Source organism: Mauremys reevesii, linkage group 4 (genome assembly GCF_016161935.1).
Source record: "Mauremys reevesii isolate NIE-2019 linkage group 4, ASM1616193v1, whole genome shotgun sequence".
NCBI classification, from domain to species: Eukaryota; Metazoa; Chordata; order Testudines; family Geoemydidae; genus Mauremys; species Mauremys reevesii.
Genome location: NC_052626.1, coordinates 81294256 through 81321287, shown reverse-complemented (window position 1 = coordinate 81321287; position 27032 = coordinate 81294256). Strand labels below are relative to the sequence as shown.

Genomic DNA, 27032 nt, shown 5'->3' with positions numbered 1-27032 from the left:
GGAAGGGTGTGGCTGTTCCTCTTTCTGTCCTCATGAAAACCCACCCACATCATGCCAACTTATAAGCCTCTGAAAAACTGTGGTTCATGTGCTCAGTAGAGACTTTGGTTTTAGCAGCCAAATTCCCCAAAGATTCCATCTGCACTGAGCATATTCCAACTCAGGGTTGAGCAAGCCTTTTGCTGCAACTGCAGTTCTAGGCTGCTGCCAGCTATGCCAGGTTTGGGCACCTGAAATGTGATCAGAGAATCTCTTTCCTGTACTCTCAATGACTCACTGCTGGGCCCAGGCAGCACGCTGCCTGATTCAGATGCAGACAAGGGGGGAGGGACCGGGACGTGGGAGGGAGGGAGGACTGGTGCTTGAATGGAGTCAGGAGCCACGAGACTGGGACTTGCTAGAAACTGGGACAAGGAGCCAGGGTGAGGAAGAGAGAGGACTCTGGTGGGCAGAAGAGGTAAAACAGAAGAATCTATACCTACATGGGGACGCTCCCTTCCAGAGACTGGAATGGAACCCAAGATTCCCTGTCCTTGTTCTCTGCAGTGGATGAACCATTTTAGCTGAAATTTCCCCTCCCCAAATTCCTCCTGAGACTGACTGACAGCCTGGTAAATTTCAACCCAAAATGTTCTTGCAGGATGTGTTGGGCAATCTTAGTAAAAGGTAGTGTTGCCAGTCCCGCTTATAATTTATACCATGTAAGACGTCTCATTGTAAAGTTACATAGTAAATTTATTGTATTTCCAGTTCATGCTGAATCTAGACTTTCCCAGCCTAACCAAGTTCCTGTGCAACCAGAAGCTACGCAGGTAAGATCTAGGCTCAATAAACCGTTTACTAGATCTTTAATTGGCTTTAGGTTTATTTTAATTGGTGAGGATTGTGTTGGAAGAGGTTAACCATTAGGTGCATCAGAAATCAAGCTTATTTTTTCTTGTAAGTTTTTTTTTATATTATTTCCACTCTCCTTCAATTTTTGGTGTCTGCGAACATGATAGTGGCTGAATTTACATCAGAAAAAGCTGATACAAGAATCAGTGACAGTGTAGAGCAGGGGTCCCCAACGTGGTGCCTGTGGGTGCCATGGCACCCGCCAGGGTGTCTAAGTGCGCCCGGGTACTGGCCAGCAGACGAGCATCTGCCGAAATGCTGCCAAAATTCGGCGACATTTCATCAGCGATGCTCCTGGATGATGCTGCTTGCCGCCAACAAACAGCACCGCCGCTGAATTTTGGCGGCATTTCGGCAATGATGCCGCTTGTCGGTGGTATTGCAGTGGATGCTCATCCACCGCCATGGTCCTCCGTGGCTCATCATCTAGTGCCCGCCAGACGAAAAAGGTTGGGGCCAGTGGTGTAGAGGGTCTTATGACTTTTTTGTTCAGTAGATGCATAAGAGCCTTGGAATGAATGGAGGCTAGCAGGAAGCGTCCCTGCTAGAAGACGGACTAATGCTTCACCATTGAAGAGCAGCAGGAAGTGCCATGTGGAGTAACAGATTGAGAATGTTCATTAGGAGCAACATGCCTTTTAGACTGAACTCTGTGTGGGAAATGTGTGTTCTTAGAGTGATTGTCCGCACCAGGGCCGCCCAGAGGGGGGGGCAAAAGGGGCAATTTGCCCCAGCCCCCAAACCCCATGGGGGCCCCCACCAGAGTTTTTCGGGGCCCCTGGAGCGGGGTCCTTCACTCGCTCCGGGGTGCCCGGCAAACTCTTGTGCGGCCGGGCGCAGGAGCTTCTGCCGCTCCCGGTCTTTGCCGGCGGGGGGTCCTTCCGCTCCGGGGCGGAAGGACCCCCCGCTGGCGAATTACCGCCGAAGACGGAGTGGGACCCGCCGCCGAAGTTCAGCCCGGTCTTCGGCGGTAGTCGGCGAGGCCCTTCCGTTCGGGACCCGCCGCCCGAAGTGCCCGAGACCAGCGGCGGGGCCCCTGCCGCCAGTACCGCCGACCGGGCTGCGCCGGCGCTGGGTCCGGCCGGCGGTAATTCGGCGGGGAGCCCCACCGCGGTCTTCGGGCACTTCGCGCGGGTCCCGAACGAAGGGCCCCCGCGCCAGACCCCGGGCCCCCGGAATCCTCTGGGCGGCCCGGGTCCGCACAATATTCTGCTGTTGTTGGGGCCATGCCTGTGCCCCGGGTGCCTTCGTTTTCCCCCCCCCCCCCCCCACCCCCAATAGCTTTATATTTTCCAGGGCTTTTTTTACAGTGTTAAGTGGTGCTTATGCATTTTCCTAAATGCACTCCCCTCCCCCCCCCGTCCAAACTAGTTCTAACAGTAATTCCTCAACCATTTATATAGCTAGCAGCTAAACTGCTTTCAGCTTTGCTGTACCGTGAATTAGGGACATGTGATGGTTCAAAAAGGTGACTCTGGCAACCAGTCTTGTGGGCTTTCTCTCAAGAATTGCCATAAAACCTCTGTTGCAAGGCAGCATGTTTATTTTTCTGCAGGTGGTTTCAGATCATGTTGGTGATGGAAGCAGAGCCGTTTTTAAACCAACTTTACTGGTCTGCTTCACCCCATAACCTGGCCTCAGGCACAAAGCCTGCAAGGATGTTTAGTTAAAAGGGAGGTACATTTAGTTAGGGTGGGCTCATGATGACAAACATCACCTCTGTGCTTGCTCCTACACACTGTTCCTCATCCCTGGTACTCTATATGCTTTCTCTTGTGGTCACCTTAGGAGACATAACAGAAGGAAGAATTTTTATTTAAAACAAAACGCACACCGTTGACTGGACAAAAATATAAATGAATTTGGAACTTCTATCCAGAGCAGTGGGTGTACACTAGAACAGATCAATTAAAATAAATTCGCTTTGCCCCTGTTTCAGCATTTCTAAATTTAATCAAATTGTGCATAAGTATATTGCTACTGTGGATATTAGTAAAAATGTTGGGTATCCATAACAAGATTTTTACCACAGGCACAATTCCTTTCAAAGTTGTAATGTCTGGTTCTCCTGTTTGTAAAACTTGAAGAGCTTCTGCTAAATCTTAAATTCTTTCTGGTAGGTTCCCTTGGTTTCTTCTACAAGTGAGGGTTACACAGCATCCCAGCCCATGTATCAGCCTTCTCATGCAACAGAGCAACGGCCACAGAAAGAATCAATTGACCAGATTCAGGCAAGTCCTATTAGAATTTATTTTGGCAGCAATAATATACTATCTCAATCTGCAGGTGTGAATAAAGGGGTAGTGTATGATGCTTTGAAGATAAAGCTTCATAGTTAAATATTTGTTTCAGGTGTCAATTGATAGGGTCTTTTTTATGTTGTTGTAATTATTCTTCTTTGAGTGCTTGCTCATATCAATTCCAATTAGATGTGCACGTGCTGCGTGCATGGCCGTCGGAGAATTTTTACCCTAGCAACACCTGGTGGGTCGCTGTGGAGCCCCCTGAAGCGGCGCCTTCATGGCGCTTGATATGTACCCCAGCTGACCCAGCACTTCCTCAGTTCCTTCTTACTGCCCATGATGGTCACTGGAACTGTGGAGTTCTGCTTCACTACTCTCCCTAGCATAGTTTGTTAATAGTTTACAGTTAATAGTTAATACACCAGACCCTCTATAGAACGCACGTCTATATAGCACAAATTCGCATATAATGCAGTCACCGCCATGGATCCCAAATTCAGTTACTTTAATTGCAATTCATTTTAACGCGGTCCCCGCATTAATGCAGTCCCGCACCTGGATCCCAAATCTCGCTTTCTAGCGAGGGTCCTGTGTAGTTACAGTTCTTGATAGTTATAGTTAGTAGTAGTGGTGTTGGGTTTTTTCCCCCTCCTGCATGATTTTTCTCTTGGGCTCATGCCCAAGGCTCCGGGATTCAAGCCCTGCGGTTCCTGCTCTAAGCCCATGCCAAAGGGCGACCCCCATGACTCTTGCCTCAAGTGTCTGGGGGAGTCTCATCAAGCAGACAAGTGCAGAATCTGCAAAGGGTTTCATCCCCAGACTATGAAGGAGCGGGACTTTTGTTTAAAACAGCTCTTCATGGAGGCGGCTCTTACCCCTCAGCCTCCTGCGGCGTGCCAAGTTCCAGGACCGAGCACCTCGGTGCGCAGCAGCCTGGCGGCAGCGGAAGAAGCTACACCATGGTTGAACTCTGAATGAGACCTGTGGCACCGATGCTCTCCAGCACTGCAACCAACTTCATCAGCCTGGCACCGCTCCCATTCTGGCCAGAAGCAGCACTGGAAGCCGGAAAAGGGTGGCCCGCCTCCTCAGAGACCAGCCTCCTTGGAACTGTCCATGGAGAAGTGTCCCGCAGGGGAGCATCTAGGGGCACAGCCTATGGCTTCAGCACCGTTGACTCCGGACCCGAGGGGAGAGCTGTTGAGTCTGGTGCCTCTGGACTCCCCGACATGCAGCGTGGTTCAGGTCCAGTTGCCGTCCACCCCAGATACTTTTGTTGCCTCAAGGTATCTTATTGTCATGACGGCATCAGCATCCCCTCAGCCTCGTGCCAAGGCACCGGTTCCTGTACGTGCGGCACTGATCCAGGGCAAACCGGCCCTAATCCACCCATTGGCATTGTTGGTCGAGCCATGGCACTGATCCCGTTCTCGGCACCGTTCCTGATGCCGCCTGCAGTCCCGGCACCGTTCTCCTTCGTGGTGCCAGTCATGCTCACGGCACTGCTCCAAATCCCGGTCGCGGCGCCAATCTGCCTGCCGATCGCAGTTGAGGAGCAGATCCCGGACGTGACACTGCTCTCGCCACTGGTCATAATCTCGACCATGATCCAAATCCAGGCGCTGGTTCAGGTCCCGGTATCGGTCCACGTCCCGGCACCGTTCCCCATCACCACGTAGACGTGACCTTATGCAGATCCGCTTGGCACCACCGTGGCCCTCATGTTCTGCTTCTCGTTCTTTGGGATCGGACTAAGGGAATGGAGTGAAAATACTTTGTTCCCTCGAAGGGGTATGACTATCTGTTCACCCACCCACAGCCCTGTTCGCTTGTAGTGGCATCAGTAAGAGAATAGCATGGCCAGCAAGCCCCAGCACCCAAATTGAAGGACGCCAAGTGCCTTGATTTGTTTGGGCACAAAGTTTATTCCTTCGGGGGGTGGGGAAGGAGGGACTTGAGCTCAGGATTGCTAATCAGCAGGCGCTCCTGAGCTGGTACAATTTTAATTCCTGGAACTCCATGCTGAAATTTAAGGAGTTAGTACCTCCTGAGTCCAGAGAGGAGTTTGGGACTTTGGCAGAAGAGGGCAAAACAGTGGCACGGGCCTCGCTGCAGGCCTTGCTGGATGCTGCAGACTCTGCCACTCATACTTTGTCCTCAGGGATCACAGTGAGGCATATCTCCTGGCTGCAAGCCTCCGGCCTACCACTGGAACTTCAGCAGACACTGCAGGACCTTCCCTTTTGATAGAGAGGGCCTGTTTTTGGGAAAGACAGATTCAAGGCTACAAAGCCTTAAAAACTCAAGGGCAATAATGAAGTCCCTGGGCATGCACATGTCGGCTACCCAACGGAAACCCTTCAAGCCTCAGTAGTTACAACAGCTCCCGTATCGTCCTTGGCTGAGGCAGGATTTCTATAGGTGGTAGGGACGTAATGGCAGGAGGAAGCCCTCCAACCCCCCGTCAGGACAAGGCCAGGGTCCGACCAAGCCTTCGTCTGGCTCAAAACAGGCCTTTTGAAGGGACACCCGAGGACGGCGCCCTGAACCTCATTCAGGATTCTGCTCCACCTTTCTTGAATCGTTTATCCCATTTCCACTGTGCTTGGTCTCGGGATAACCACGGACCGCTGGGTCCTCTGCATGGTGGAAGTGGGATACTCTCCCCAATGCTCTTCTTTCCCGCCCTTCCACCTCCCTTCCCTGTCCCTCTTTAGGGACCCTTCTCATGAGCAACTCCTTATTCAGGAGGTTCAAATGCTTCTCGCCATGGGGGGAAATCGAGGAGGTCCCGAGGGAGCTAAGGGGCAGGGGATTTTACTCCCGATTATTTCCTAATCCCCCAAGGTGAAGGGTGGGCTTCAGCCAATTCTGGACCTGCGTGGACTCAACAAGTTCATGGTAAAGTTGAAGTTCTGCATGGTCTCCTTGGGCACCATTATACCTTCCCTGGATCCTGGAGACTGGTATGCCTGAACTTGGTGGTCACTGTCCCGGAGTGGGTCCTGGCCTCCCTCCGCTGGTGGCTAGATCCCCAGGCGGTATGCAAAGGAGTTCCTTTTCACAGCCCGCAGTCGTCCTTGTCCCTTGTCACGGATGCGTCAGCCCTGGGATGGGGCGTCCACCTCTGTTGGCAGGTTCGTCAAGGGCTTGGATCGTCTCTACCCACAAGTTCAACAGCCAGTCCCCACATGGGACCTTAACCTGGTCCTCTCCAAACTTATGGGGCCCTCGTTCGAGCTGCTGGCCACCTGCTCCCTTCTCTACCTCTCCTGGAAAACGGCTTTCCTGGTCGCTATCACGTTGGCGTGGCGGGTCTCCGAGCTGAGAGCCCTTACTTCGGAACCACCGTACACGATCTTCCATAAAGATAAGGTGCAGCTTCGGCCTCACCCAGCCTTTCTTCCAGTTTTTTTAATCCAAAACTGCACGCCAGTCGCCAGGAACAGCGGCTGCGTTCCCTCAATGTTCATAGGGCCCTTGCCTTCTACACTGAGGGTACGAAGCCATTTAGGAAGACGACCCAGCTCTTCGTTGTGGTGGCGGGCCGGTTGAAAGCGCTCCTGGTCTCCTCTCAGCAGATCTCTTCATGGATCACGTCCTGCATCTGTGCTTGCTATGATCTGGCCGGTACCGCCCCCGCCCCTCACTGCTCACACACAAGGGCCCAGGCTTCGTCATCGGCGTTTCTGGCCCTGATCCAGGAGATCTGCAGAGTCGCGACTTGGTCCTCGGTACGCAATTTTGCGTCGTACTGTGCCATCAGCCAGCACGCCAGAGATGACAAAGCGTTTGGTAGAGCAGTCCTACAATCCACGTTGCTTCACTCCGACCCCACTGCCTAGGTAAAGGCTTGGGAGTCACCTAATTGGAATAGATATGAGCAAGCACTTGAAGAAGGAAAAACGGTTACTTGCCTTTGTAACTATTGTTCTTTGAGATGCGTTGCTCATATCCATTCCAAACCTGCCCCCTCTTCCCTTCTGTCGGAGTAGCAGGCAAGAAGGAACTGAGGAGGCGCTGGGTCGGTTGGGGTATATATCAAGTGCTGTGAAGGCGCCGCTCCCGGGGGCTCCACAGCCAACCCACCGGGTGTTGCTAGGGTAAAAATTCTCCAACAGCCGTGCACACCTAATTGGAATGGATATGAGCAACTCATCTCGAAGAACAACAGTTACAAAGGTGAGTAACTGTTTACAAATGCCTTGACCTTATTTGTAACTTCAAATTTTGTGAAATCTTACATTTTTGGTAGCAGTTATTTGAGTCCTCTATAATCAAGGCTTAAATTCATTAAATCACCGGCAGCTAGTTGCTGATAAAGAGGTGAGGGGCTAGTACTTTTCAGTGGAGCATCTTGTGGAGAATTTCATCGCACAAGCATGCAGGATGCTAGCTTGGAGGAAGAGGGGCATGTTATTGACTATGGCTAGTAGGTCACTTGCTTTTCCTCCATTCACTCACTTCTCTGTCCTCCTCTGAGGTTCATGAGTGGAAGAACTTTTCTTTGTTTTCATTCATCCAATTGTCCTGTGAAGGGGGGGCTATAGTTTAGTTGAGGCAGAACCTCCACATGTCAATAGCAATATTTTTCAGGCCTTGCCTATAATTTGGTATAGGATGACTTGATGTAATCAGTAGCTGTATGAATTATTGCTTAAGTGGTCTTCATTTCAATTGCTAGGCTTCAATGTCTTTGAGTGCAGACCAAACCCCAGCATCGTCACCACTTCCTACTGCACCCCAGCCACAGGTATTCCAGGCTGGGTCTAGCAAACCTTTACATAGCAGTGGAATCAACGTTAATGCAGCTCCATTCCAATCCATGCAAACAGTAAGTACCAAATGAACTTAATGCTGAATCACTTTGTTTTGTTAATCAAATCTTCTGATAGCCATTATTTTGACCCTGGAATGTGTTGTATAATTGCACTTAGAATAGGCTCTATTCTTCTTCGAGTGGTTGCACATGTTAATTCCACTGTAGGTGTGTGTGTGCCTAGTGCACAGATGTCAGAGACTTTTTTCCCCTCAGTGATACCTGTTGGGGTGGCTGGAGTGCCCCCTGCGGCTGCTCACCACTGTGTGCTAGTATAAGAGGAGCCACCCTTAACTCTTTTCAGTTCCTTCTTACCGACAGTGATCTGCGATTTCAGACTTATTTATTCAAATACCTTCTTCACACCTTGTAAATAGTACTCCTGATAGAATTTTGTGCAAAACAATTAAAAATTCTGCACACAATATTTTAAATTTCTGCAAATTTTATTTGTAAATAAATAAAGGTGGAGGCTCCAGCATGGAAGCGGCGAGCATGGGCCACTGGCTGCACGGAGGTGGGAGATCACCCTGCAGGCCATCCACTCCCCTCCCCCTCCCCTTCAGGGACATGGACTTGGCAATGAGGGTGCATCCACCCTGACACAGCGCAAGGGCCAGGCCTGCCCCTCTGTGCCAGGCACCCCAGGTGTGGGCAGGCAGGGTCAGCCTGGCAGGATCCAAGCGTGGAGGCGCTTAGTGTGGAGGGATTCAGGTGTGGGCTGTTAAGGTTCTGTGTGGGGCAGTCTGGGTGAGGGCATTTCAGTGGGGATACCGGGGTGGGGGGGGAATCTGGATGCACTTGGAGGGTTCCAGGTGCAGGGATAATGGGACTCAGCAATGGGTCCAGATGAAGGTGTGTGTATGGGGGGTGGGGGGGCAAGGGCTCGGCAGGGTGCTGGGAGAGTGGGGTGGGGGTCTGAGTGCAGCTGATTGGGGCTCAGTGGGGGGTTCCAGGTGTGGGGTGGCTAGTTAGGGTAGTCCAGGTACATAGGGTGTGGAGTTCGTTGTGTTGGGGGATCTAGTGCAGGCAGGTTGAGCTCACTGGGGGGATGGCCTGGGTTCAGGGGTAGGGCAGATGCAAGGGGGTGGGGCTTGGCTGGGAGTGCTGAGTGCAGAGGGTGGGGCTTGGTGGGGGTTTGGGTGTAGGGGTCTGGTTATGGGGGGGGTGTTCAGATACATGAGGGTGGGCAGATGGAGGAGCAGCTCCCCCGACAGTGACCCCTCCCCTACACTGAGGAGCAATGGGGGCAGGAAGCGAGGGGTGTGAGGATGTGGAGCTTCCTGTAGCAGGGGGAAGATTTCTGCAGGGGGGTGGTCTGGCCTGGTCCTGGCCACTTTGTGCAGGGGACGTGTGCTCTTCCTTGAGCCCAGCCAGGACTGGCCAGGGCGTCCCCACAGCAGGGTGGGTGGGGGGCTTTCAGTGTGGAGAGGTGTTTTTGGGTGAAGGCGGGTGAGGCTTGGCAGGGGTTCTGGGTATGGGTAGAGTCTGGATGCACACCAGTTGGATGGGTCTGACCCAGCACCGGCTGGGGCGTCTTCAGCCACTGCCTCTCCGCTTCCCCTAGCCCACAGTGATTTATCTCTCCTTCAGCTGCCCCAGGTGTCGGAAAATATGCACATGTGCTGCTGGGGAGGGGCACGTGACCGCTCTTGAGGTTTCCCTTTGCTTCCCCATCAGAGTGTCATTTTTTTGGCAGAGAAGCAAAGTAATTTGGGGGGGGGGCATGAATTCTGCGCCCACACACCTCCTTCAGAAGGCTACAGTGCTCCCCATGATCTCCTGAAAAGAGTGGTCTCAGGTGTTTAGCATCCAGGCAGGAGAGGTGTATCTGCCACCTTGACTGAGATTGCTCTGCCAATCAATGAGGCCGTCATGGAGCTCATCACAACTCTGTCATCACGACCCTTTTCCCTGGCTGCAACAGACTGAGAAGATACTTCACTCCCTCTAAAGGGTATGAATATTTTTTGCAATCACTCCTCCACTTCTCTTGTGGTATCTCAACTGCCAGTGCGCAGGAAAGAAAGGGTGAGCATATTTCCACCTCAGAGCAAGGACTCAAGAAGACTAGATCTGTTTAGTCACAAACTTTATTCCTTAGGGAGCCTGCAGCTCAAGATCTCAAACCAGCAGGCATTCCTGAGTTGATACAACTATACACACTGGGAGAACATTGCTAAATTCAAGGACAAATTACCAGAGGATTACAAACAAGAGTTCTCTGCAATGGTGGAGGAGGGTAAATTGGTTGCCAGAACAATCTGGATAGTGTAGTCAGTGGCATGAACCATGGCACCAGCGATTGCTGGGAGAAGATGTTTATCACTAGTCATCCAAACTGCCTGCCAGAAATAAAACAGCTGATACAGGACCATCTGTTTGAAGGGCCTACCTATTCTTTGAGAAAATTGATGGCAAGCTTCATAGCCTTAAAGATTCCAGGGCTACACTTAAATCCCTGTGACAAAAAGGACGGATGTTCATCAACAGCCACCTTTTTGTCACGATAGCTTTAATCCCTGTTCCCAAGATTGGCCTAGGAAAACAGAGAAGGAGCTATAGAAGGCGCCCTCCTCTTCAGTGTCAATGAGATCATCACATCCAGTTGCCCCTTCCAAACAGGCATTTTGATTGGGTAGTTGAGGACATTATACCAGTCTCTTCACTTTGTCTGCTCCCCCTTTTTTTTGTTTACTAAATGCTTGTCCCGCTTCCTAAGTACTTGGACCCACGTAATGTCAGACCGGCGTGCCTTAAGTATGGTGGAACAGAGGTATGCCATCCAGTTTAATACACCCTGCCCCTCTCTATATACTTCCGCTCCCCCCATTAGGGACCACCCTGGACCTCCCACTGAAGGGCAATGTCGAGAATCTCTTTCAGATGGACTGTAGAGGAAGTACCGTTGAGCCTCAGGAGAGAAGGCTTCTATTCCTGTTATTTCCTGATTCCCAAGACAAAAGGAGATCTCATGTCCATCTTAGATCTAAGAGAGTTGAATAAATTCCTGCAGAAAATATCCCACACTGTTCCTAGTGTCAATTATACCTTCCCTAGAAGAAGGAGACTGGTATGGGGCCCTTGATTTGAGGGACACATACTTCTATTTTGCAGTATGTCCTGATCATAGAAAATTTATCAGGTTAATGCCTGATATTCATCATGAGCAGTTCATAGTGCTTCCGTTTGGCTTGGCAGCTGTGGTACCAGCTCATCTTCCAAAATTAGGTATTCATGTCTTCCCATACCTGAGTGACTGGTTGATCAGAGGTCGATCAGAGTCGCAGGTCCTGTCCAGCATATTCACTGCTTTATCCATATTCAGTGCTCTGGGGTGCTGAATGAATTGAGAAAAATCAGTATGGAAGCCTGTACAGAAGATAGATTTCAGTGGAGCAATCCTTGACTCCATAAAGCCAGAGCTTTTCTACCACAAACCAAGTTCAAAACCATTTGAGACCTAATGGTTCGAATGAAGGCTTACCTGCTCATAACAGCATGTAAGTGCCTCAGATTGCTAGGTCATATGGCAGCATGAACCTATGTAGTGCAGCATGCCAAACTGCCATTCAGGAAGCTGCAGACATGGCTAACATCAGTATATGCCCTGAATTGCCACCATTTGGACAAGATGGTTCAAGTGCCAGAGCTAGTCATGTTGTCTGTGGATTGGTGGATAGACCCTCCAAGAGTTTGCTTGGAAGTTGGCTTCCTTCCCATGCTATGAACATGCACTCTAGTTGTGCACACATCATCTCTAGGTTGCGGGGCTCACATGGGTCCCTGAAGACACAAGGCCTTTGGTCATAAATGTCAAGGAGTTAAGAGTAGTACATCTCAACTCAGTGGATTCACCTCAAAGCTGCTTACCTTTAGGGGAAACAGAACACAGTGGCAGATCAGCTGAGAAGATCCACGAGTGGTCGTTACGCCCAGATGTAGCCAGGTTTATCCTCCAACTCTCGGGGTTTCCCCAAGTGGACCTTTTTGCAACAAGACCCAATAGAAAATGTTGCTAGTTCTGTTCCCAGGGGTCTCAGCCCAGGCCCCCAACAGATGCCTTTCTCCCATCCTGGGAGAATTCCCTTCTATATGCCTTCCCTACAATTCTTTTGTTCTTCAGAGTAATATTCAAAAATAAAAAAGGACCATGTTCGTCTCATCCTTTTAAAGTACTGGTGTGGCCCTTTCAGTACTGGAACTCAGCTTTCCTGATTCTGTGAACAGAGCCTCCTCTATTCTTCTTGTTGGCTCCAGACATAATTTCTTGAGATCATGGCTGTCTTCACCACTCCAGCTTTCAAGCTCTCCATCTCACAACATAGATGCTTCATGGCTGAATCCCTTTGAAAGGTCCTGCTCACAGGATGTCCAGAATGTACTTCTAAATAATGGAAGACCCTCAACTAGGGTCACTTACTTGGCTAAATGGAAGTGCTACTCCATTTGGGTTAATGAGAAACGTTTATCTCCTTGGCAAGCACCCCTGAATATTGTGCTGGACTATCTTTTAGATCTAAAACAGAATCTGACTCTTCTGTAAGGGGGCATTTGGCTGCTATCTCAGCTTTGATGTATGGGTGGATAATAGATTATACCCTCAAGTGCAGGTGCCCATTTCTCCTTGAGATCTCAGCTTAGTCCTGGCAATTTTAATGGGACCCCACTTTGAACACCTTGTGACTAGCTCTCTCCTTCACCTTTCTATGAAGGTGGCATTTTGAGAGATTTAGTTTCAGAACCCCCTTATACAGTTTTTTAAATAAAGATAAGGTTTATCTTCAGCTGCAATGAAAGTTCCTTACAAAAGTACTCTCTAGTTTTCACGTTAACCAAACAATATATTTGCCCCCGTTTTTTCCAAAACTCCATCACCATAAGCATGAAGAAAGACTTCACTCATTGGATGTGAGAAGAGCATTAGCTATCTACCTAGAATATACTAAATCGTTCTGGACTTTTACACAGCTTTTTGTTACAGTTGCTGATAGAGTTAAGGGCCAAGCCAGTTTCCTCCTAGAGAATCCCAGGCATCCATTTATACTACCAGCTGGCTAATGTGACCTTGTCATCTGGAATACTGGCATGTTCTGCTAGAGCACAAGCAGCTTCTACGTCTTTCCTAGCTCGCGTATCACTTGTTGACATTAATAAAGCAGAAATTTGGTCATCAGCCACACCTTTTCTTCTCATTACACCATTGACTATCAGTCCAGAGATTATGCCAGCTTCGGACGGGTGGTCTTGCAGTCACTATTCAGATAAACTCCAAATCCACCTCCATAGATGTTTGCTTGAGAATCACCTACTGTGGAAATTATGTTCAGTAACTCGAAGAAGAAACGGTTACCTACCTTTCTGTAACTGTTCTTCGAGATGTGTTCAACATGTCCATTCCACAGCCTGCCCACCTTCCCCTCTCCATCAGAGTACATTCAGTACAAAGAAACCGAGGAGGGTTGGGTTATCTCTGCTGTCTTACCTCTCCATGCATTGGCATGGGACGGGGCGCTCCAGCCATCCTGATGGGCACTGCTGGGGTGGAATGACATCCGTGCACAAAGTGCACACCTACCCACAATGGAGTGGACATGTGCAACACATCTCAAAGAACAGTTACAGAAAGGAAGGTAATTGCTTCTGTCGTCAGTTTATAAAGCATATAGTCTTGGATTGTATGCAAAAGACACGTAAGTACAAATTGGGAAAATGTAGACCAGAGAGATATTTAGTTTTTTCCTACCATTGTAGGTATTCAATATGAATGCACCTGTTCCTCCTGTCAATGAGCCAGAAACCCTAAAGCAACAAAATCAGTACCAGGCCAGTTACAACCAGAGTTTCTCCAACCAGCCTCACCAAGTAGAACAATCAGAACTTCAGCAAGAACAGCTCCAGACAGGTAAACTTGTTAGACAAAATTAAAACATTATTTTAGCCTAAAAGGGAGGCTTCCAGTGGAGGATAATCATGGACACCAAATTCCAAGAAACCTGGCAGCCAACTTAAAATTAAATGAAATTTAGAATATGTAAAATTTTGTTCTTCGGGGGAGTCTCTGCAAAACCGAAACTCTTTAATGAGGGGAAGTTCTGCATGCAGAATAAAAAAAAATTTGTGGAGAAGTATCGCTGCCTCTGGGCCCTGTGTTTAGTAACTTCCTAGAAAGATTGTGGAAGTCACTTGAGAATGTTTCCACTTGTTTCAGGCCTGTGTGGTGTGAACTTCGTTGTGGTGGGTTTTTTTTTGTTTTGTTTTGTTTTTTTTAAATCGACAAACACCAGTGTACTAACTTGAGGCCTGTTGACACTGACTTCACTGAACTCTAGACATCTTGCATTATTTTAATATTGTGGAGTGTGTCAGAATAGCAACTTTTATTTCTGAAAATCATCTCTTTGGGTTCATAAACATTTACTGCTCTACTTGATGCTACTAAGGCAGACTTGATTGGTTTAAATTGATACCTTTCAATCTTTGGAGAACATAGAAAACATAAACTTCCATTGTTGGTTTTTTATTATAGTGGTTGGCACCTACCATGGTTCCCCGGACCAGTCCCATCAAGTGGCAGGTAACCACCAGCAGCCTCCACAACAGAATACTGGGTTCCCACGTAACAGTCAGCCTTATTATAACAGCCGGGGAGTGTCTCGTGGTGGATCACGCGGCACTCGGGGCTTAATGAATGGATACAGGGGACCTGCCAATGGGTTTAGAGGTAAAAAATAAATATATATATTTTTTATCAAAATTTTGAGACTTTATATGAAATTTTTTTTTCAGGACCACAGAATGGACCAATACCTTATGTTATGTTGACCCTATTATTGTTTAATACAGAAATATATTGGGAAGATATTTAAGCTTGTGGTGGTGGTATTCATCTTGTTCTATCTTAACAAAGCAGTTTAAATTCTAGGCTTCTGCTGGACTGTCTCTGAGAACTGAATGAAGAATCATCTTTTGTTCAATGTTTGTGCAGTGCCTTGCACAAGGTCCTGGTCCATGACTAGGGTTCCCGGGCATATGGTAATACAAATAATAAATAACAGATTAAGCACGTGTACTAAAGATTATCAGAGAAACATCCTCAGATACCACTTCCCCAGTTTTTTTCAAGGTCTTAATGAGAAGATATAAGTTATTTTACAGATGTTTACACAGTCTGCTGGCACACACTTTTTTTATTCAATTTTTTTTCTTAAAAGTCAGTGAAGTCCCTCAGTGGCCTTTTATGTGTGTAGCATAATTTATGAAGACAGGTTATGTGCCCTTCAGTAAGCATTTGTATTCTAATCCTTAGGAGGGTATGATGGCTACCGCCCTTCATTTTCCAACACTCCTAACAGTGGTTACTCGCAGCCCCAATTTAATGCTCCTCGGGACTACTCCAACTACCAACGGGTGAGTTGACATTTAAACTAAAATTATAGGAATAGAAAAATTAGTTAAACTAAATGAAATAACTTGCTTAAAATAACTAGTAAGTATTCTTTGTAGGGTTTTAATTGCAAAATCTCGACGACTCCATATAAAGTGTGCTTAGTTTACAAGTGAAAGTAAAGCTCCCTGCTCCACAACCATCCAAATGGCCAGCCTTACTCACCCTGGGATTTGAAAATAAAGCTTTTTTTGTGACTTCACCGGTAAAAATATAATTTTTTTTCCTCTGTTGTCATTTATCTATGGGCAACCCTTTACACATAGACATACTGGAAAATATATTTTAATCCTGCAGTTGGAACTTGGTTAATGATTCTGTTGATGGATGAGCCAGAATTAAATAGTTTACTTTCTTACAAGTTTTGGCTCTGCAGTGCTAACAAATAAAATGTAATAACTGTATTACTAAACAGATACACTCCCTATGTTTATATTTTTATATATCTATATGCTTGGCAGAATTTGCTTTTTTTTAATTTCAGCTGCTAATATTTATTTTTGAGCATGTTTTAGATTTATCACTTTAAATGTTCACAGTTGTACAAAATTATGGACTTTAAGCATTTTTTAGATTTTTATTATGGCTGTCAATGGCAGTTAACTCACGTGATTAACTCAAATTAATCGCAATAAAATTAATTGCGATTAATCACACTGTTAAACAATAGAATACTAATTGAAATTTATTAAATATTTTGGATGTTTTTCTACATTTTCAAATATATTGATTTCTATTACAACACAGAATACAAAGTGTACAGTGTTCACTTTATCATTTTTACAGTGCAATTATTTATAATAAAAATAATCAAAATAAATAGTATTTTTTCTTCGAGTGCTGTCCCTGTGGGTGCTCCACTTTAGGTGTTCATGTGCCCCTGCGCTTGTAGTTGGAGACTTTTAGTAGCAGTGCCTGGTTGGATCACACATGCGTGGTCTCTGTCTCATGCTGCTGCAGGCAGTTTACCTACCCTGTGTGACTAACCCCCACTCACTTCTGTGTCTACGAGTGGGAGCAATCAGCAGTGCCTCTCGCTACTTTGTAGTTAATTAGTTACAGTCTGTTATTTAGTTTCCTTATTAGCAGCTACTTAGCTTGTTTCCTTTTTCTTTTCTCCTTGCTTAAAAACAAAAAACCAAAAAAACCCCTCACAGACAGGAACTTCAGAAAGACAGCTGTTTTGAGGGCGAAAAGGCCACGCCCCCCCTCCCCCCCCCCAAAAGGTGGGGGGAATGCCCGGTTTCCTGGTCTCTCAGCGCCTTGCCTCCAGGCTCAAAGTGCCTGTCCCTGACAGCCACGGTCAGTGTGTTTGCTGCCTGTGTGTTAGTGCCTCCGATGCAGGCACTAACAAAGTGTTGCATTGCCTCAGGCTCACAGAAAGACAGGGAGGGAGCAGTCTGTCAGACCTGCGTCGGGGCATGAGGCTTGGGACACCACCCCCCAGTGCACGCACACTTCACCAGCCTTGGCTTTGGACAGGAATGCTTTCTCCAACCCTACGTTGGAGTGCTGCGCTGGGCATTGCTCGAGGAAGCACCCGGGTCCCCTCCACAGGGCGGGGAATCCCATAGCTGTCCTGTGGATAATAATAGCACCGGCTGTGCTGTCAGCGCTGGGAACTTGGGTCGCTGAGAGCTTCGGCACTGCTGCAGACAGAGACTTCGGGGAACGGCTCCGGTGCAGGTACTGAGGGGAGGTTGGAGCCCCATGCCTGCACGCCACAGTCTACAGCCGCTCCACCAGCAGGCATCCAGTGCTGGCACTGCCTGTGCTCTTAGCGCTGGGAGCCAAGATGATGGTAAACCCCAGCACTGCTGGAGCCAGAGACTCTACAGGAGCAGGCTCCGATGCAGGCACTAAGGGGAAATCAAAACCCCATGCCTCTGCACCACGATGTATGTTCATTCCGTGGGCAGGCATTCAGTACTGGCACCAGCTGTGCTGTCAGCACCGGGAGCCGAAGTAGCGGAAATCCCCGGCACTGCTAGAGCCAGAGACTCTACAAGAGCCGGCTCCAACACAGGGACTATGGGGAAACCAAAAACTTGTGCCTCCGCACCGTGATCTACAAACAGCAGTGCGGTGCTGCTACAAAAAGCAGCTTCTTCAAAGGTGCACCCAGCATGCACAGGCGCAGCCAGGAGTGCCGCCTTCTGGCACTGACAAGGAGGCAGCCCCTGGGGCCAATCAAACCAGCACAGCAGCAGTTCCTCAGACAGAGGGTTCTGGTATTCAGCTCTGCCCCTGATTCCCCTATTTGCAGTACTGATACGAGAATGATTCCCTCGGCACCAAGTTTCCCTGCGTCCCCAACATCACTCGCTGTCTCGCTCCTTATTTGAAGGAGGAAAATGAGGAAGAACAGGGAGCTATTCCTGCATAGGCTCCTATCCATCAGGAGTCAGTCAACCCAGGAGTCTCTTGGGGCATATTATGCTGTTCCGAGTACTTACAGTGGTATGGGGACCCCCATGCCGCTCCCATCCCAGTGGGCATACTGGACTCCATGGGTCATATGCCCCACACAAGGGGGGAGTGTCTGCCACGGCCAGACCCAGCACACAGTAATTCCCCACAGCTTCTGTACCAGCACCCTCAGTGGTACCAGGGGAAGAGGAGGAAGAACCACACACTTGCCATCATTGTCCACAGAGGACACTTTAATGCAGGGGTAGGCAACCTATGGCACGTGTGCCGAAGGCGGCACACAAGCTGATTTTTCAGTGGCACTCACACTGCCCAGGTCCTGGCCACTGCTCTGGAAGGGCTCTGCATTTTAATTTAATTTTAAATAAAGCTTCTTAAACGTTTTGAAATCTTATTTACTTTACATACAACAATAGTTTAGTTATATATTATAGACTTATAGAAAGATACCTTCTAAAAAGGTTAAAATGTATTACTGGCACGTGAAACCATAAATTAGAGTGAATAAATGAAGACTCGGCACACTGCTTCTGAAAGGTTGCTGACCCCTGCTTTAATGCCTCTTCCCTCCTAATATAGGGGATGATTTCAAACTGTTCCATGGCTCATTTGAGAGGGTGGCCTTCTCTGGATATTTCCCTTGAGGAGGTCTCCTTGATACAGCATGGGCTATTGGACTTCTTGCATACATCTGCTTCATTTAAAAAAAATAATAATAAAATAAAAAAATTTGCCCTTCACATGAATGAGGCACTGATGGACCCTGTAAGGGTCATTCTGTGGACCCCTGCAGCTGCCCCTCCAGCCAGCGGGAGGTCCGTCAGGAGGTGTGTACTAACAGAGGGCATGGACTTCACATCCAGTGCCTAATTTCTTAGTGTTATATGCAGTCCAGCGACGTTGGCGTGCAACAACAGCCCTGAAACACAACTCATGATAAGGACTGGAAAAGACTTGATCAGTTTTGGCCATAAGGCTTACTCCTTGCCTACCTCTGCGACATCACTTCATAATCTTAATGTTCGGAGCGCATTGGCTTCTTACATAGACAGGACTAAACCATTCCATAAATCACCCACACTGTTTTTATCCATCACTGAATGCTCCAAAAGGAGCACCGTATCTAAACAAAGACTTCCCCGTAGATCCATAGTCGCACAAAATGCTATTATCAGTGCAACTGCCAATCCCTCATGGGGATTCACTCGCATCCCACTAGAGCCGTATCAGCCTCCCCGGCTTCCCTGCACAATGCACTTATGACGGGCGTTTGTAGAGTTGCTGCCTGGGCCTCGGCCCATACCTTTAGACAGCAGTATGCCTTAGAGTAACAGGCAACATCTGACACCTCCTTCAGATGTTCTCTACTATCAGAGGTCACAACTTCAACTCCAAAGCCCCTCCTTCCATCGGAGGGCACTGCTCTGAAGTCACCTAAAGTGGAGCACCCACATGGCCAGCACAAGAAGAAGAAAAGAAGATTACTCACCTTGTGCAGTAACTGAGGTTCTTTGAGATGTGTCCCCCTGTGGGTGCTCCACTTCCCTTACTCCTCCCCTCTACTACTTCGGAGTTGGTCACACAGTGTTGGTTAATTGCCTGCAACAGCACGAGAAAGGGACCACGCATATGCAACCCAACTGGGCACTGCTACTAAAAGTCTCCGACTATAAGGGCAGGGGTGCAAGAACGCCTAAAGTGGAGCACCCACAGGGGGACACATCTCAAAGAACCTCAGTTACTGCACAAGGTGAGTAACCTTCTCTTTTCAATTCATAGATTCATGGACTTAAGGTTAGAAGGGACCATTATGGTCATCTAGTCTGACCTGCACAATGCAGGCCACAGAATCTCACCTACCCACTCCTGTAACAAACCCCTAACCTATGTCTGAGTTACTGAAGTCCTCAAATCGTGGTTTAAAGACCTCAAGGTGCAGAGAATCCTCCAGCAAATGACCCGGGCCCCATGCTGCAGAGGAAGGCGAAAAACCTCCAGGGCCTCTGCCAATCTGCCCTGGAGGAAAATTCCTTCCCGACCCCAGATATGGCGATCAGTAAACCCTGAGCATGTGGGCAAGACTCACCAGCCAGCACCCAGGAAAGAATTCTCTGTAGTAACTCAAATCCCACTCCATCTAACATCCCATCACAGACCATTGGGCCTATTTACCTGCTAATAATCAAAGATCAATTAATTGCCAAAATTAGGCTATCCCATCATACCATTCCCTCCATAAACTTATCGAGCTAAGTCTTGAAGCCAGATATGTCTTTTGTCCTCACTACTCCCCTTGGAAGGCTGTTCCAGAACTTCACTCCTCTAATGGTTAGAAACCTTGTCTAATTTCAAGTCTAAACTTCCTAGTGTCCAGTTTATATCCATTTGTTCTTGTGTCCACATTGGTACTAAGCTTAAATAATTCCTCTCCCTCCCTAATATTTATCCCTCTGATATATTTATAAAGAGCAGTCATATCTCTCCTCAGCCTTTTTTTGGTTAGGCTAAACAAGCCGCGCTCTTTGAGTCTCCTTTCATAAGACAGGTTTTCCATTCCTCGGATCATCCTAGTAGCCCTTCTCTGTACCTGTTCCAGTTTGAATTCATTCTTCTTAAACATGGGAGACCAGAACTGCCCACAGTATTCCAGATGAGGTCTCACCAATGCCTTGTATAATGGTACTAACACCTCCTTATCTTTACTGGAAATACCTCGCCTAATGCATCCTAAAACCACATTAGCCTTTTTAACGGCCATATCACATTGGTGGCTCAGTCATCCTGTGATCAACCAATACTCTGAGGTCGTCGTCCTCCTCTGTTACTTCCAACTGATGCGTCCCCAATTTATAACCAAAATTCTTCTTCTTAATCCCTAAATGCATGACCTTGCACTTTTCACTATTAAATTTCATCCTATTACCATTACTCCAGTTTACAAGGTCATTCAGATCTTCCTGTATGATATCCCAGTCCTTCTCTGTGTTAGCAATACCTCCCAGCTTTGTCATCTGCAAACTTTATTAGCACATTCCCACTTTTTGTGCCAAGGTCCGTAATAAAAAGATTAAATGATTGGTCCCAAAACCGATCCCTGAGGAACTCCACTAGTAACCTCCTTCCAGCCTGACAGTTCACCTTTCAGTATGACCCGTTGTAGTCTCCCCTTTAACCAGTTCCTTATCCACCTTTCAGTTTTCATATTGATCCCCATCTTTTCCAATTTAACTGATAATTCCCCATGTGGAACCGTATCAAATGCCTTACTGAAATCGAGGTAAATTAGATCCACTGCATTTCCTTTGTCTAAAAAATCTGTTTCTTTCTCAAAGATAGATATCAGGTTAGTTTGGTATGATCTACCTTTTGTAAAACCATGTTGTATTTTGTCCCAATTACCATTGACCTCAATGTCCTTAACTACTTTCTCCTTCAAATTTTTTTCCAAGACCTTGCATACTACAGATGTTAAACTAACAGGCCTATAGTTACTCGGATTGCTTTTTTCCCGTTTCTTAAAAAATAGGAACTGTGTTAGCAATTTTCCAGTCGTACGGTACAACCCCTGAAGTACAGTCTCTTTATTGTGAAAGTGTAACTTACAATTGCAGGTTTTTTACATAATTGCTCTCAAAAACAAAACAATATAAAACTTTAGAGCCCACTCAGTCCTACTTCTTGTTCAGCCAATGGCTAAGACATACAAGTTTGCTTACATTTACAGGAGATGCTGCTGCCTGCTTCTTATTTACAGTGTCACCTGAAAGTGAGAACAGGCGTTCGCATGGCACTTTTGTAGCTGGTGTTGCAAGGTATTTACGTGCCAGATATGCTAAACATTCGTATGCCCCTTTATGCTTCAGCCACCATTCCAGAGGACATGCATCCATGCTGATGCTCGTTAAAAAATAATTTAATTTAATTAAATTTGTGACTGAACTCCTTTGGGGAGAACTGTACGACTTTGGCTCTGTTTTACCTGCTTTCTGCCATATATTTCATGTTATAGCAGTCTTGGATGATGACCCAGCACATGTTTGTTTTAAGAACACTTTCACACCAGATTCGACAAAATGCAAAGAAAATACCAACGTGAGATTTCTAAAAGTAGCTACAGCACTCGACCCAAGGTTTAAGAATCAGAAGTGCCTTCCAGAATCTGAGAGGGATGAGGTGGGGAGCATGCTCTCAGAAGTCTTAAAAGAGCAACACTCAAATGCGGAAACTATAAAACCCAAACCATGAAAAAAGAAAATCAACCTTCTGCTGGTGGTATCTGACTCAGATAATAAAAATGAAAATGCATCAGTCTGCTCTGCTTTGGATTGTTATCGAGCAGAACCCATCATCAGCATGGACACATGTCCTCTGGAATGGTGATTGAAGATGAAGGGACATAAGAATCTTGAGCGCATCTGGCACGTAAATATCTTGTGATGCCGGCTACAATAGTGTCATGTGAACGCCTGTTCTTACTTTCAGGTGGCATTGTAAACAAGAAGCGGGCAGCATTATCTCCTGTAAATTGTAACCAGATTTGGTTGTCTGAGCGATTGGCTGAAGTAGGACTGAGTGGACTTTAGGCTCTAAAATTTTACATTTTTATTTTTCAATGTAGTTATTTTCTTGTAGATAATTCTGCATTTGTAAGTTCAACTTTTATGATAGAGATTGCACTATAGTACTTGTATGAGGTGAATTGAGAAATACTATCTTTTGTTTTTTTCCTGTGCAAATATTTGTAATAAAAATAGTGAGCACTATACACTTTGTATTGTTATAATTGAAATCAATATTTCAATCGCGCGATTAATTTTTATTCAAATTTTCACAACTGTGATAAATTATATGGGGGGGATGTCAGACTAATTAATGACAGTAAACATTGAGATTCAAAAAGTTAAAGCTTTATAAACAGTTAAAATATGTTGTCAATATCACATGTCCAGATATAGAAAGTCAATATCTGTAAATCAGCAAGTCATATCTGTTTTTACTATTCATTTGCTAGTCCATTTGTAACAAACCTAAGTCAGAAGTCTGAATCACTTGATTTTGGCCTTTAAGTTCTCAAGCAGCATTTTTCTTTCTTTGCCTAGCTGTAAAGTTTGATTATTTATCAATATTATTCGTTAGTTTGTGTGTGTTCAGTGACATCCTCATTTACCAATAAAAATTGTAATCCTTCCAAGCCTAGATATGTTACGTAAAGTTTAATCACTTAGTCTGTGAAAACTGTTTAAGGTGTTTATTAGTTGCTAATGAACCTAACTCCTTTCTAGTCTCGTGAGGCAGATTAGAATTTCCTGCTAAGAATTACAATTCTGTATGTTACACTTATCTTAGCCAAAAGGCCGAGAAGCGTTGTCAGTGCCCCCACTGGCATCACTTAACTGAATTCATATACTGAAAAATGGATGGGTTATTTCTAAATACTCTTGAAACTTGCTATTTTTAATAGCAAATATTTAACTTTCTAAGGCACAACAAATGACTGTGGTGGTTTAATGAATATAACTTAATTTACTTTTCTCACTTTTACACTTTGTTTAGGATGGATATCAACAGAATTTTAAACGTGGCTCTGGACAGAGTGGACCGCGGGGAGCCCCTCGAGGTAATACTCAAATGATACATTCCTAATTCTACTGAACTGGAGTTTCTGATGCAATCTCTTAGAGGGTTGTGGATCAGAAAACATTTTATCATATACAACTAATAGGTCACAATCCATTTAAACTTTCCTGGAACTTTTGTTGGAAGTTGTTAGTTGGCTGTTGAATGAAGTATTTTTGTTCGTAAGAAGTTACATTGTCTGCTGAGATTTAAGTTTATCTTTGCATCCACACTATTCAGTTGCCTTTTTTCTTACTAAAACAAAATGAGCCCATAAAACTTGAAATATATTTTTTGGTAAAGCTTTGCACCTATTTCACTGCTGCCCCTACTAGCCCAATTTGGAATTTTAAATTTTTGCTGACAAGATTTGCAAGAATTTTGACCACAGGCTTTTCTTTTGTGCGTTTTTTAAAGCTCCCTTGACTTTTGAATTTGTATATTGATGTTTCTTCAATTTCAATAAAGATGTGTTGTGTTACGGCAGCCCGTTGCGGAGTACTTTTTTATTCCTATAGAGATGGATGTGTTTTCCCTTTGTAAAATCTCCTAAAATATTTCCGGTCTTATTTGCAGCTGCATAGTATACTTTATTTTGAGAATGAAACAAAAATATTAATATATTGAAATCACTCAGTCATGTATGAGCTTAAGCTAAACGTTTATTGAATAGCCAAAACTGTAGTTGAGCTAATCTTTCTGCATTTGAACTTCAATTACTTTTCAACAATACTTCCATAGTTTTTCAACAGGCATTTGGTAACTACATTGCATGTTCTCCATTTCTGCTGCCTAAAGTATTGAAATCTATAACATTAGCCACCTCGTGGAAATGTCTGTATGCATTGTCAAAAGGAACTGTCCTAATAAATGGTGTGATGGGAACGGGGATTGAGTGTCTATCTAATTGTGGTGAAGTTATAGCAATGCTGTCCATAAATATATTCCAAATAGGAAAGTCCAGGGCTCATTGCCAGTAAAATGCAGGTAAGTATTTAGCAGAAGGGTGGATTGATTGAAGATAGGTTTTTTAAAATTGGTATGTCTATCTTCAACAGAACAATAGCTTGTGATCTATTTTCAGAGTGCTGTTTGAGACTCTAAAGTGGGCTCGATACAAAGGAGCAGGAAAGTGAAAGCAAACTTGCGTCTTGCTGTTTGATAATTTAAGAGACCCTTTAGCTTAATGGCTTTAAAATAAGAATTTTTTAAAAATGCTAACAAATTATTTTTAAAAAGTCTTAGTTTAACTTGCACTGGATCTGTTATCCCATACATGTGTTAATAGTTGCTGTTTGTTAACTGAAGGGGAAAATCGCTTTAGAAGTTAAGTTAAATTCATCTAAGATTCTGAGAAAATTATGAAAAATACCAAGAGAGGGGGGAAACCAAGGAATTGATTAAATGATTTAATAGGCATACACGTGCGATTGTGTTTGAATGGATAAGGATATTGACCAAATATTAGTGCAGTAAACATATACCTATGAGTTCTAAACCAGAGTTATTGAGACCAGACTTGAGTCACACCCTTTATGAACTCTATAATGGTCTGATTTGATACAAAATTTAAATGCTGTTTTTATTTTCTAGGTCGTGGAGGGCCCCCAAGACCCAACAGAGGGATGCCTCAAATGAATGCTCAACAAGTGAATTAAACTAATCCACAGGATTATATTAAACGCCAAAAACACACTGGCCAATGTACCATACATGTTACCAGAAGAGTTATTATCTATTGTTCTCCCTTACAGGAAGTTCATTGTAATGGGACTTTTTTCATTACCCATAAAGACAGGACTACAGTTGTCAGCTTTATATTACCTGGATATGGAAAGAAACAACGTTTACTCTGCATGTTCTGTCCTAAGCATCATCTTGAGCCTTGCACATGAGATTCAGATTTGTTATTCTTGCTATGAGTAAAGCAAAAAAGGCAATTTCAGGGTGATCAAATCTCCATGGTTAACTGAAGTGGCAGAAAAAAGCAAGACTGCCTCACTTCTGACATTCTATAGTGATGCAACAAATAAAATCGGCAAATCCCTAAAGATTTTATTCTGATGGCAGTTGACAAAATTAAACTTTCTCATGAAAGAAGGATGGAAGAAGTGAAGTGTGGTTTGGCAGAGCAACTGCATTTCAGCTTTTTCATGTTAAAATGAAGCACTGAACAGTTTAAGATGCATAATGATGCATATATCCCTAACTAGACAAATAAGCTGACAGCCAGCTTTTGATAGACAAGACACACCCTTAGCTACAGCATTCTCCATCACCAGGCTCAGTTTACTGTGGCTAAGGATACATAAATTGCTTTTGTGTAACTGCTGATATAATTGTATAAGGTTTTTTTAACCCTTCCCCCCCAAAAAAAATTAGCTTTGATTGGCACTTTAAAACTTTTGCAACAAATATGGGATATAATCTGGATGGCCACTTGTATATTTGATGTGAAGTATTTAGATATCTCTCTTGAACATATTTAAGTTTCTTTGATAGCAATGACTTTTGTAAGGATTGGTATTGTCTCTATCATTCCTTATGACTTGCACATTGTCTGTCACTAATACTTGACCTTGCTGTATTATCACCTAAATAACTGATACAGGTACTGATGGAAATCTCTAATGGATAATCATAACACTTTTGGTCACATGTCCTTTTGTCTTTCCTGCAGCCTGAAGGTTTTAAGAAATCTCAAATGCCCGCTGCTGCTGCCCTTTTAATTGCTATCTTTTGAAAAGCACCAGTATGTGTTTGGATCGGTTTCCCCTTTTAAGGGAAATGACAGCCAGCAGTTACAGTTCTAACGGTATAAGCAAGACAAATAAAACATGTTTATAAAAATTGTATTCTGGAACAATGGTTTTCAGCTACTAATGCAAACTTAACGTGATGGGGATAGACATTTCATAAGCTTATTCTCTAATTCATTTTACAGATTTACATAAGCGTTTTGTTCCTTTTTAAATTATTCCAGAAGTTATAACTCTGATACTTATTATCCATTGACTTAATCCATACTAATTGGATTCACTGGGAATTTTTTTCTTTTCCATGGAGACTTTCATGTTCGTTAAGTCAACATATGGTGTAGAAGAATTAGCTTGGGACTAGGAGTTGGGAACTCATAAATCTTATCCCATTTTGCTACTCACTTCCGGTATGATCTTGGTCAAATTGATTAATCTTTGTGCCTGTTTCCCTATCTAAAATGGGGAGAATACATAGCTACTTCAATAGAGGTGTTGAGTACAAATGCATTTTATAGCATACTGAAGATGTAAAGTGCTATAAAGGGTCATATTAAGCAACAGCCACATTATCGAACAGAGGATGTTTAATCATGAGGTAATGGTATTGCTTTTACTAAACCAAACTGAAGGGTTTGCTGTCATTTGGAGGATGTTTTATACTGCGTCATGACAGTCCGAAACTTTTTTGACTTTATTATGAAAGTCACACATATATTGAGTTTGGGACTTCCACTTTGTCATGACCAGACTGTAAAGACCACAAATTAATTACAGGTATTGTACTTACTGGGAGACATCACAGTTTTGTGGAAGCAACAGTAAAC

The 27032-nt window shown here is 45.2% G+C and overlaps 1 protein-coding gene across 3 annotated transcripts in view; it reads left to right on the top strand.

The window, feature by feature from the left end:
• Window positions 1-26302, top strand: part of CAPRIN1 (cell cycle associated protein 1) — a 77938-nt gene extending 51636 nt beyond the window's left edge. For 2 of the 3 annotated variants that reach the window (XM_039537814.1, XM_039537816.1), the window contains exons 12-19: window positions 751-812; window positions 3015-3125; window positions 7822-7971; window positions 13711-13861; window positions 14486-14680; window positions 15266-15366; window positions 23387-23450; window positions 25043-26302. In XM_039537814.1, the coding sequence (XP_039393748.1) occupies window positions 751-812; window positions 3015-3125; window positions 7822-7971; window positions 13711-13861; window positions 14486-14680; window positions 15266-15366; window positions 23387-23450; window positions 25043-25107 (899 nt within the window). In that variant the 3' untranslated portion in view covers window positions 25108-26302. The remainder of the gene's footprint in view (window positions 1-750; window positions 813-3014; window positions 3126-7821; window positions 7972-13710; window positions 13862-14485; window positions 14681-15265; window positions 15367-23386; window positions 23451-25042) is intronic. The other variant, XM_039537817.1, reaches the window with a different exon arrangement.
• Window positions 26303-27032: the final 730 nt, after the last annotated feature.